We start from the raw sequence: 12,555 nt of genomic DNA on the forward strand, positions 1-12,555 counted from the left end.
GTGTTTCTGGGATTTTTGCTCACCGTTCTTGTGATCATTTTGACCCCATGGGGTGAGATCTTGCGTGGAGCCCCAGATCAAGGGAGATTATCAGTGGTCTTGTATGTCTTCCATTTCCTAATAATTGCTCCCACAGTTGATTTCTTTAAACCAAGCTGCTTACCTATTGCAGATTTAGCCTTCCCAGCCTGGTGCAGGTCTACAATTTTGTTTCTGGTGTCCTTTGACAGCTCTTTGGTCTTGGCCATAGTGGAGTTTGGAGTGTGACTGTTTGAGGTTGTGGACAGGTGTCTTTTATACTGATAACAAGTTCAAACAGGTGCCATTAATACAGGTAACGAGTGGAGGACAGAGGAGCCTCTTAAAGAAGAAGTTACAGGTCTGTGAGAGCCAGAAATCTTGCTTGTTTGTAGGTGACCAAATACTTATTTTCCACCATAATTTGCTAATATATATTTTTTTAATCCTACAATGTGATTTTCTGGATTTTTTTCTTCTAATTTTGTCTCTCATAGTTGAAGTGCACCTATGATGATAATTACAGTCCTCTCTCATCTTTTTATGTGGGAGAACATGCACAATTGGTGGCTAACTAAATACTTTTTTGCCCCACTGTATAGGAAGCAATTTCCCTTCACCACTACATACTGCGGTTCTCAAATTGCCTGTAGTAGTTTGATAGTATCCTTCCTAAACATGGTCTTTGTGCATACTGTCAAAATACATTGTTTAAAAATGCTACCCCTGATGCTCTTTATAAATTACAGTTACAAAATCTCTGAAAACCATCTGGATTATAAATTATGTAAAATAGTGATATATATAGCCTATAGTTTAAGAGGAGCAAGTATACCACCACCTTTGAAACTCACTCTTTGAATCTCAGCTGATTCAACAGAGCTTTAGCAGCTTCGTGTTGAGTCGGGTGTTAAATATCACTTTCTTGAATGACAATTTGTCAGAGTCGGACCAGTCCATTTTGAAAGGTATGTGCTGATTCGGGTCTGGCTTTTCTATCAGCACAATGACATATACATTCCCAAATTATAAAAATGTCCACTGCATGCATTTCAATTATTTACAAGGCCAATGCAATTGATTGCAATTTCTGTTAACATGCTTTTTATGGAAGCAGTGGTACAACCAGAGCGAGCCTGTGAGCGAGGGGGGATTATTCACTTTTCCAAGACTGAGGGGGAACACCACCGTAGGGCGAAAAAACATTTGACAGTGTTTGTTTTAGGATTCGTGAAGTGTTTCCACAATGTCTACGAAAGCAGAGCAATGTAAGTACCATTATTTAAAATCCACCCATTTTTAGGTGAAATTTTCTAGTAAGAAAGCGAAGGAGGGGAGCTGTCCTTGGTGATGAAACCGCGGTTGCTAAGGCAGGTTGCAACACGTACTCGCTCTGCAGATGATGGCTCTAGGTAGGGGCTAGTGTAGGGGATGCGCTATTTTTTGGCGGTGGTCAACACAACGATATGGGGAAAACATAATAATAGATATTAACCTTTCATTTTTGATTGACACGTTGAAAGAAAGGTGGGTGCGGAGAAAGAGATGTAGGTTATTGGTTTCAAGGTCGATTTGACAAATGCTCCGCTAAACAATATGGTGGCATTGGCGATCAGTAATGTGGTTGCTTTGCTTGTTCTTTTACTTACTTGACATAATATGAGACGAGTTTTTTTCTTCATCATTTGCGTCTGAAACAGGTGGATAAGCATACTGCGGTTACACTGTATATGATCAACTGAATCAATGCACAGTGTAATAAACAATTGGTGGTTTGTTGTTGTTGTCAGTCAACACACCTTGGAGAACTCAACATTACTCAAGTAGGCATGTGTTACTTGGTTTCGAATAGGCCTATAGTAATAACTGGAAGAAACAAGTTAATATAGGCCCATCTACATTTATTTGGTATAAAGCCTGCTCAATATCGACTTGAAATGTACTTGGCCATGTTTGGGGCAAAATAGAATGTTCTATAGGCTAATCTATGGTCCCATGTAGGCTATGTATTGTAAACATCGCAAGAAAGGGAAATAATCACCATTTCAACTCTAGCCAATAGATGATTTGTGTTGTTTCTCCTTCCTTCAGTACATAGACATTACTGAATTGGTCGGACATTAGTTTGCACAAGTTTCACAAATTTTAGCCCTTAAAACAACAGTTGAAATTGTTTTTTGTCAGGCAAAAACTAGAGACAGTAAATGTCCAGATTTTGCACCTTTGCTAATCTCATCCACCCAGTAGGCAAGTTAGCCTGTGAATGAGGTTACACCTTTGCTCACATTTCTGGTTTCGCAAAGTGTGTCTGAAGGTAGCCTATTTTGGCAATGCAGTCATTCATTGCTATGAAATTTGCAAAAAATAACACACTCATACACCCACATAGATAACCTAAACACACTAATTGACTTACACATACACGCACACACGCACGCACGTACCCACACACACACACACACACACACACACACACACACACACACACACACACACACACACACACACACACACACACACACACACACACACACACACACACACACACACACACACACACACACACACACAAACAAAGCCTGTGGGTGTTGTTGTTATTTTTGGGACTTGTCATTTGCAGGTCAGCGAAAGCTAACCACTATTCCTCTCTGAGTCACAAAATGGCACCAAAACGACCCATTCCAGGGCTGGTTGTGACCTAGCTGGACAAACACAAATGCCACTTAAAGAGAGACAATGAAGGTTCACAGAGACCCTCTCCCTTTGCCATGCTTATGGGGCAGCATATCAATGACCAGGCTTATACTGTACCAACCATAACCCATTGCCCCCCCCCCCCCCCCCCCCCCCTGATGTGATAAGGCTTCATCAGATGTCATATGTTTGTCACTCTGCTCTTTATCTTGTTTAGTTGCCTCTAAGATAAGATACTTGCAAGAGTATCACAACCGCGTGCAACACAATATTTACCCCGTGCCCTCCGGAACAGACATTGCAAACACATTGAAATACTTTTCCCAAACCCTGCTCAGGTAAGTAGCCTGCGCTGGAACCACAGGTGAAGTAAAGGAGTGTAACAATATTTGGTGTTTAGTTTCAGAGGAGAGGTGACTGGGGTTAAGCCTAATTCTAATACATGCACAGCAATAAGACAGGATTACTGCTGGTAGGAAGTCAGTTGGAATTAAAAGATAGAAGTGGAAATATGGGAAAAGGTATTCTACAATGTAACTTTATAGTGTGCATCATCATTTAAGAATCCTAGTGGAAAACCCTCAGGTAATTTTCAGAGAGGGAATTGTCTTGCTCCATCCTCTGCCTTTGTGATACCATATGCTTCATGTTGCTGTATGAGGACCATGATCCTACAGTATCTCATCAGTGCACTGTAACAATCTGACCAAACTGGACGCGTGCATGCGCCATCGTGCCATGTTGATTTTGTACCCCCACACCAGACATGACAATCAGGATCAGGACACGCAGGTTGAAATATCAAAACAAACTCTGAACCAATTATATTAATTTGGGGACAGGTCGAAAAGCATTAAACATTTATGGCAATTTAGCTAGCTAGCTTGCTGTTGCTAGCTAATATGTCCTGGGATAGAAACATTGGGTTGTTATTTTACCTGAAATGCACAAGGTCCTCTACTCCGACAATTAATCCACAGATAAAACAGTATATACCAGATTCCTTTCACGTTATCTCTCCTCCTTCCTCAGGCTTCTTTTTGAATTCTTTGGACTTTATATAGCGGTTGGCAACCAACTTTATGGTGCATTACTACAACTGACTGGAGTGTGGACGTCAGTTCATCTTTCATTCACCCACGTGGATATATGCCCATAAACACCAATGAGGAGATGGGAGAGGCCGGACTTGCAGTGCATTGAACGTCACAAATAGAACCTATTTCTATTTTACCGCCTGGCCTGCCAGACACTTGCTGAGGCGCGCGAGCAGTGTGGGTGCAATGATTGAATAACATGTATGTGTACATTTATTTTTGCAAAGCTTGCGCACGAGATGCGAGTATTGTGGTCACCATGATAGAGTCAACAACATGTTCCCCCTCTTATCATGCCATGGCTGTTTGGAATAGTATGCTCAAATTGAGACAAGCCAATAATGGCAATTTTGGTAGATTTGAATTGTGTTGATGTTGTCTGCAAGTAGGAGGTTATAAATGTTAATAATAATGTTATCTAGCTGATTATACCGGGTATGGTTTGTTTTATATTTGAGAAAAAAAGAAAAAAAAAGAAATAGGCAATTTCAACCCCTCTGTAGGTTCAGTGTTAGCTTTCTAGATGTACATGTCCATGGGATGTCCTGGAGTCTCACTCCCAAAGGGGCTAGGGGAGGTCTGGTCCTATGGCTCCTTGGGTCTGACAAGTCCCCAATGTGCTGTGACAGAGGACGGGAAGGAACAACACGTCCCCTCAGAACAGGTCAAGAAGCCAGGGCAGCCATTATGGCCATAAGCAGTATGTGACATTTAAGGCTTTGAGTTTGAGCAGAGCTCTCTGTGAGAATGAGCTGTGCTTTGATCATTGGCTACAGAAATCATCATCATTAGGCACAGTAATCTAAAAGGATGTGCATGAGGGAGACAGAACTTTCATGTTCCACTTTCATGAAAATTATGGGATTATGACGATCCCTTTAATTCCATCACACAGTGGACATACAGTAATAGTGTACTGTAAATACATTTTACTGTGGCCAAATTCAGATTATTTTCAAGTCAAACATTGGTAAAGTATCCTGGATCTTTCTGACTTTGCTGAGAGAGCTAGCAGCCCTTGTGAGTGTGTTGTTACAAGCCTGGCATCCTATTTGTCCTTGGCACAGATGGAGCATGATGTGGGCTGTGATTGTACGAGCCTGTGTTGTGGCAGTTAACTCGAATGACAATTGTGTCTGTGAGGCGCGGTATCGTTGGGGTGTGAAGGGAATCCTGCTGGTATGATACTGTAACATTCGTCTCATGTTTTCCTTGAGCTAAATCTCCTCCCTCCTAACTCACACATCAAGCCATGCCTCCCACATTGAAACCACTCTGCACTGCTCAGTAGACTCTCAGACATTCAGACAGACACCTGTGTTTCATTGGCCTGGGGTGCACTGAGGCTTGAAAACTGGAACGAGCATATGTCAGGTTCCTGAAAAGAAAGAACCCTGCACAGACAGAGGATGGAGCGGCCAAATTAATATTTCATGAATCCTGCAGCATAGAAAGAAATCAGTGTAAGACATTGACGGTATGGGTTTAAAGGGATGGGGCAACCCATGGGCTCAATTTAAGGAGGTTTACCCCAAGGGGGTGTTATGTAACATGTCATAAATTAGTCAAATATGATATAGTTGCCAGATTTTCCTCCCAGCCAGTCATCTAGAAAGTAACACATGCCAGCCATGCTCTCTAGCTCTCTGCATCAATGAGCCATGGATTCACAGTCGCCCTGACCCCATGCCAAATTCCATCACTCATTAGAGTGACTGTGAGGAACCAACTGACACTGAAAACAGATAATGGAATGTATCATAGTATAATGGAATGTTGAATCTGGCATGAACAAGTTACACTCAAAGGAAATCAAAAATCTCACATCTAGCTATTTGAGACAAAAAACAGGGGCTATTACGGTATTGTATCCCCGAGCTAATGCTTCGTTACAGTAATGCTACTTATAATCAGTGGCTCACTCATGCTTGAGAGCAACTACACGTTGCCACAGTTAGAGAAAACATTTGGAATATAGCGTTGCTTTGATTGGAAGTGTAGGATGTTTTATCTAATCTGAGATGTGTGTCTAACTGTGTGCGCATAACCTGAGTCTGCGTACTATATGTGGGTTTGTCTGTGTGCGTTTCTGTGTGTGTGTGTGTGTGTTTGGTCAATTGAATTCTGCAGTTTGATATGTGCAAAGGGCTCAGTTATATTAAGTCATACTCCACAAGATGTAAAGCTGCCCCCCCCCCCCGATTGTTAAACTGACTATCCTTTCCAACTCCCCGAGAAAAACGTTAACGTTTTTTACACCTTGGTTACTGGTATTTAAAACTGTCCAACATAACCAAATTCTTGCGGAGTATAACTTTCAGGGGAATTGTCAGAGTAAAGAAAGTGCGAAATGATGTTGGTATTGTAAAATGTTATAATAGTAGGCTATTCTGTATTTCTGCACTATAATCTCCTTACTCACACCCCTCTAGAAATGCTATACCTTTATCTCTATAAATGACCTTTCAAAAACACAATACATCAGCATTTTGTAATCTGTGCTCTCATGCTAAGTACCTCCAAATCATTTTACTGATAGAAAAGCTTAGTTCTTTTACATAATGTTTAGTGAAAGAGAAGGGCTCTCCCCCCCCTCCCCCCCTCCCCAACGCTAGAATCCTCACATACTAACCAACCAACTCGTTCTCCGTCTCTGGTGAGATTTCCACCTTGCCAGGGGACAGAAAACACAAACGTCCATTCCACATTAGCTCACAAACATAATGCTACCGGTCATCCCGTTTGAAACAACCTATTCCTTTGTCATTATAGTTTCTCCCCTACCGTAGATTAGTTCTTACAATTATTTAAGAGACTCGAATCCATATGCCTGTTGGATCTCATTATTAATCCTGATGATACTGACACAGTATCATAATGTATGTGTACAGACATTTCTCTGGTGCAATAAACATGTGTTGTGACCCAGGAATTCTTATCTAACCTCACACACATATTTATTACTAGCTGAAGCATGTTTCCAAAGTGCCACCTCTGTATTTTTCCTAAACGATGTGGTGTTGCTCCCGTCCTTCACGACAGCCCCACAAAACAGGATATATTTCCCTGAGAAACATCATGGCCCATTGGCCTCACTGTATGGCGGTTGCTGAATCCATCTGATCGGAATATAGCAGCCATAGAGGGAAAACCATTTGCAGTTTCCCCTTTGGAGAAGTATGGGGTTGCCACTGAAAACATGCCATTTTTTACATTCTTGCTCCTTGTCACCAGATACGCATGAGATGCAGTGGTCATTGCAGTTTTTGCAAACGTTTCTGTTCATATTTTTTTGTTTTTAGAAGACAAAGATGTACAAAAAGTGAAATAGAAAATGTAAGTAATTCTATATGACACTGAACAGATAAAGCAGGGAACAATTCCCCATGCCTTCAGTGAAATATTACAGACACTGCATCCTATGTGGAGTCTATCTGGGTTAGTTCTTTTCTATTTACCCTGTCTCTGTAGTGCCATTTCAATGTAATGTGCTGTTTCTTTGTTTCTTTGTTGTCTCTTTTTTCCCTTGTTCCCCCCTCCCCCCCTACCCCCTCACCCCCGGAGCAGCATTCTGTCCCGCACAGGCAGGAAGGAGAACCAGGAAGCATCCAATTTGGCCGTGCCCATGACCATGTGTCTTTTTCCTGTGCCATTCCCACTCACCCCATCTCTAAGACCACAAGTCAGTTCCATCAACCCTACAGTTACTCGCTCCCTCCTTTACAGCGTTCTGCGTGATGCCCCGTCAGACCGCGGGGGGCAGGGGCAGCAGAGTCGGGACGCTCAGCTCTCAGAGTACCCCTCTCTGGACTATCAGGGGCTCTATGCGACCCTCGTGACCCTGCTTGACCTGGTGCCCCTGCTGCAGCACGGTCAGCATGGTGAGTGAAGTCAGGGTGTCCTCTGTACATGTCCATCCCCCCCATTTATTTCAGCTTTTATTGTTTCATCACATTCCCAGTGGGTCAGAAGTTTACATGCACTCAATTAGTATTTGGTAGCATTGCCTTTAAATTGTTTAACTTGGGTCAAACGTTTCAGGTTGCCTTCCACAAGCTTCCCACAATAAGTTGGGTGAATTTTGGCCCATTCCTCCTGACAGAGCTGGTGTAGCTGAGTCAGGTTTGTAGGCTCGCACACGCCTTTTCAGTTCTGCCCACAAATTTTCTATAGGTTTGAGGTCAGGGCTTTGTGATGGACACTCCATTACCTTGACTTTGTTGTCCTTAAGCCATTTTGCTACAACTTTGGAAGTATGTTTGGGGTCATTGTCCATTTGGAAGACCCATTTACGAATAAGCTTTATCTTCCTGACTGATGACTTGAGATGTGTACTGTGTATATCCACATAATTCTCCTCCCTCATGATGCCATCTATTTTGTGAAGTGCACCAGTCTCTCCTGCAGCAAAGCAGCCTCACAACATGATACTTTACGGTTGGGATGGTGTTCTTCAGCTTGCAAGCTTCCCCCTTTTTCCTCCAAACATAATGATGGTCATTATGGCCAAACAGTTCTATTTTTTTCATCAGACCAGATGACATTTCTCCAAAAGTACGATCTTTGTCCCCATGTGCAGTTGCAAACCGTAGTCTGGCTTTGTTATGGCGATTTTGGAGCAGTGGCTTCTTCCTTGCTGAGCGGCCTTTCAGGTTATGTCGATATAGGACTTGTTTTACTGTGGATATAGATACTTTTGTACTTGTTTCCTCCAGCATCTTCACAAGGTCCTTTGCTGTTGTTCTGGGATTGATTTGCACTTTTCGCACAAGAGTCAAATAAAAAAATAAAAAATTGTCACATACACATGGTTAGCAGATGTTGATGCGAGTGTAGCGAAATGCTTGTGATTCCAGTTTCGACCATGCTGTAATATCTAACAAGTAATCTAACAATTTCACAACAAATACCTTATACACACAAGTGTAAAGGAATGAAGAAGAATATGTACATAAAAATATATATGGATGAGCGATGGCCGAACGGTATAGGCAATATGCAGTAGATGGTATAGAGTACAGTATATACATATGAGATGAGTAATGTAGGGTATGTAAACATATTAAGTGGCATTGTTTAAAGTGTCTAGTGATACATTTATTAGATCCCATTTTTTATTATTAAAGTGGCTGGAGTTGAGTCAGTATGTTGGCAGCAGCCACTCAATGTTAGTGATGGCTGTATAACAGTCTGATGGCCTTGAGATAGAAGCTGTTTTTCAGTCTCTCGGTCCCAGCTTTGATGCACCTGTACCGACCTCGCCTTCTGGAGGTTAGCGGGGTGAACAGGCAGTGGCTCGGGTGGTTGTTGTCCTTGATGATCTTTTTGGCCTTCCTGTGACATCGGGTGGTGTAGGTGTCCTTGAGAGCAGGTAGTTTGCCCCCGGTGATGCGTTGTGCAGACCTCACTACCGTCTGGAGAGCCTTACGGTTGTGGGCGGAGCAATTGCCGTACCAGGCGGTGATACAGCCCGACAGGATGCTCTCGATTGTGCATCTGTTGTGCATCTGTTTGTAAGTGTTTTTGGTGACAAGCAGAATTTCTTCAGCATCCTGAGGTTGAAGAGGCACTGTTGCGCCTTCTTCACCACGCTGTCTGCGTGGGTGGACCAATTCAGTTTGTCCGTGATGTGTACACCGAGGAACTTAAAATGTTCCACCTTCTCCACTACTGTCCCGTCAATGTGGATAGGGGGTTGTTCCCTCTGCTGTTTCCTGAAGTCCATGATCATCTCCTTTGTTTTGTTGACATTGAGGGTGAGGTTATTTTCCTGACCCCACACTCCGAGGGCCCTCACCTCCTCCCTGTAGGCCGTCTCGTCGTTGTTGGTAATCAAGCCTACCACTGTAGTGTCAGCTGCAAACTTGATGTTTGAGTTGGAGGCGTGCATGGCCACGCAGTCATGGGTGAACAGTGAGTATAGGAGAGGGCTGATAACACACCCTTGTGGTGCCCCAGTGTTGAGGATCAGCAGGGTGGAGATGTTGTTTCCTACCCTCACCACCTGGGGGTGGCCCGTCAGGAAGTCCAGGACCCAGTTGGACAGGGCGGGGTCGAGACCCAGGGTCTCGAGCTTAATGACGAGTTTGGAGTGTACTATGGTGTTAAATGCTGAGCTGTAATCGATGAGCAGCATTCTTACATAGGTATTCCACTTATCCAGATGGGTTAGGGCAGTGTGTAGTGTGATTGCAATTGTGTCGTCTGTGGACCTATTGGGGCGGTAAGCAAATTGGAGTGGGTCTAGGGTGTCCGGTTGCGTGGAGGGGATATGATCCTCAAAGCACTTCATGATGAGTGAGGTGAGTGCTATGGGGCGATAGCCATTTAGCTCAGTTACCTTAGCTTTCTTGGGAACTGGAACAATGGTGGCCCTCTTGAAGCATGTGGGAACAGCGGACTGGGATAAGGATTGATTGAATATATCCGTAAACACACCAGCCACCTGGTATGCGCATGCTCTGAGGACACTGCTAGGGATGCTGTCTGGGCCAGCAGCCTTGCGAGGGTTAACACGTGTAAATGCTTTACTCACGTTGACTGCGGTGAAGGACAGCTTGCAGATTTTGGTAGCAGACTGTGTCGTTGGCACTGTATTGTCCTCCTTGTTTGATTGCCTTGCGTAGGGAATAGCTACACTGTTTGTATTCGGTCATGTTTCCGTTCGCCTTGCCCTGATTAAAAGCAGTGGTTCATGCTTTCAGTTTTGCACGAATGCTGCCATCAATCCACGTTCATCTCTAGGAGACAGATCGCATCTCCTTCCTGAGCGGTATGACGGTCGCGTGGTTCCATGGGTCTTCCAAATGGACAATGACCCCAAGCATACTTCCAAATTTGTGGAAAAATAGCTTAAGGACAACAAAGTCAAGGTAATGGAGTGTCCATCACAAAGCCCTGACCTCAAACCTATAGAAAATTTGTGGGCAGAACTGAAAAAGCGTGTGGGAGCAAGGAGTCCTACAAACCCGACTCAGTTACACCAGCTCTGTCAGGAGGAATGGGCCAAAATTCACCCAAATTGTGGAAGGCTACCTGAAACGTTTGACCCAAGTTAAACAATTTAAAGGCAATGCTACCAAATACTAATTGAGTGTATGTAAACTTCTGACCCACTGGGAGTGTGATGAAAGAAATTAAAGCTGAAATAAATCCTTCTTTCTACTATTATTCTGATATTTCACATTCTTAAAATAAAGTGTTGATCCTAACTGACCTAAGACAGGGACTTTTTACGAGGATTAAATGTCAGGAATTGTGAAAAACTGAGTTGAAATGTATTTGGCTAAGATGTTTGTAAACTTCTGACTTCAGCTGTATATCTGAGTATATAGAATGTTTGCAACAGTAGTGTTTCATGACTAATTGATTAGTTTAAAAAATTTAAAATCATGAAAGCCTAACTTCTAGACTGGAAAGCCCTACCCTTTGCTGAGTGTAAGCATCAGTATCACAATGCTCTCTCAGGATGTTGTTGTTTTTATACCAAACCTGGGTTCAAATTCTTTTTCAGGTATTTTAATTACTTTTCAATATATTTCAAGACAAGTATTCAAATACATATTTATTTGAAGTATTTGAATATTGGAACATATTTGGAAAATACACTCAAATATACTCCCATGCATTTAACCCAGCAATTTGGAAAATAGTATTTGAAATAAAGTATGAAAATACTTTCAAATACAAGTTGGTCGTCTATTTGATTTTTACAAATAACCATTCAAATACTCAAATAAAAGTACTTGTTTTGGGATGTGTATTTGAAAATACTCAAAAACACAGAATAAAAAAAATAAGAAAATACTCGAATACACAAATATCTGAACAGATCTGATTTATACAAATTCTATATACTTATGCGTTTCCTTTAAGTTTTAATGCTATATTTTTACTTTGCAAAATATGTACATTTCATTGAATTTCTGTCTCTCTGTGTTTGTGCGTTTTGGCTCTCCCTTCTCCCATCAGATCTTGGACAGTCCATATTTTACACAACAACTTGCCTCCTGCCCTTTCTCAGTGACGATATTCTCAGCACTTTACCCTACACTATGATCTCCACTTTAGCTACATTCCCCCCATTCCTTCACAAAGACATCATTGAGTACCTGAGCACCTCTTTCCTCCCCATGGCTATATGTGAGTACAGCCACTCTGTATCAAACATCAATCTACATGAATGTGAGAAAAAAAACACTGTTGAATTCAAGACAAGTCATTAAGTGGGATAAATATCATTTAATATGAGTAGTCATATCTTTTTAGCAGAAATATCAAATGCATCACCATATCAAAGGAACTGTTTGGTTGGTGTCCTACTGTAAAGCACTACTTCATGAGGCTTGGGTTGTTTCTTCTCTTTTCTGCCCTTTTTTAGTGGGTTCCACTAGAAGAGAAGGAGGCGTCCCAGCATATGTCAATCTCTCTGCCTCCTCCATGCTAATGATTGCTATGCAGTACACTTCCAACCCAGGTAAACATGTAACTTAGGTTATTCCCAACCAGTACAGTACGTCACAGTTTTTCTGTCATGTCGCACAGCATGTCTTTTGATTTCATACAGTGTTGTACCTGCCACCTATGTGACTTAAATCTTTGTCTATTTGTTTCCAGTATATCACTGTCAGTTGTTGGAGTGTCTTATGAAGCACAAGCAGGAAGTGTGGAAGGTATATAAATGGAATGTGTCATAATTCACATAGATTAGATGCCCAAACAACTCTCTCATAAAGATGTAGGATCT

The 12,555-nt window shown here is 42.2% G+C and overlaps 1 protein-coding gene across 3 annotated transcripts in view; it reads left to right on the plus strand.

Moving 5' to 3' along the window:
* Positions 1-1,178: 1,178 nt before the first annotated feature.
* unc79 (unc-79 homolog, NALCN channel complex subunit) overlaps positions 1,179-12,555 on the plus strand; it is a 46,177-nt gene continuing 34,800 nt past the window's right edge. For 2 of the 3 annotated variants that reach the window (XM_031788138.1, XM_031788139.1), the window contains exons 1-6: positions 1,179-1,286; positions 2,930-3,050; positions 7,377-7,690; positions 11,781-11,951; positions 12,190-12,285; positions 12,426-12,481. In XM_031788138.1, the coding sequence (XP_031643998.1) occupies positions 1,265-1,286; positions 2,930-3,050; positions 7,377-7,690; positions 11,781-11,951; positions 12,190-12,285; positions 12,426-12,481 (780 nt within the window). In that variant the 5' untranslated portion in view covers positions 1,179-1,264. The remainder of the gene's footprint in view (positions 1,287-2,929; positions 3,051-7,376; positions 7,691-11,780; positions 11,952-12,189; positions 12,286-12,425; positions 12,482-12,555) is intronic. The other variant, XM_031788140.1, reaches the window with a different exon arrangement.

The sequence above is a fragment of the Oncorhynchus kisutch genome, linkage group LG14 (genome assembly GCF_002021735.2).
Source record: "Oncorhynchus kisutch isolate 150728-3 linkage group LG14, Okis_V2, whole genome shotgun sequence".
Taxonomy (NCBI): domain Eukaryota; kingdom Metazoa; phylum Chordata; class Actinopteri; order Salmoniformes; family Salmonidae; genus Oncorhynchus; species Oncorhynchus kisutch.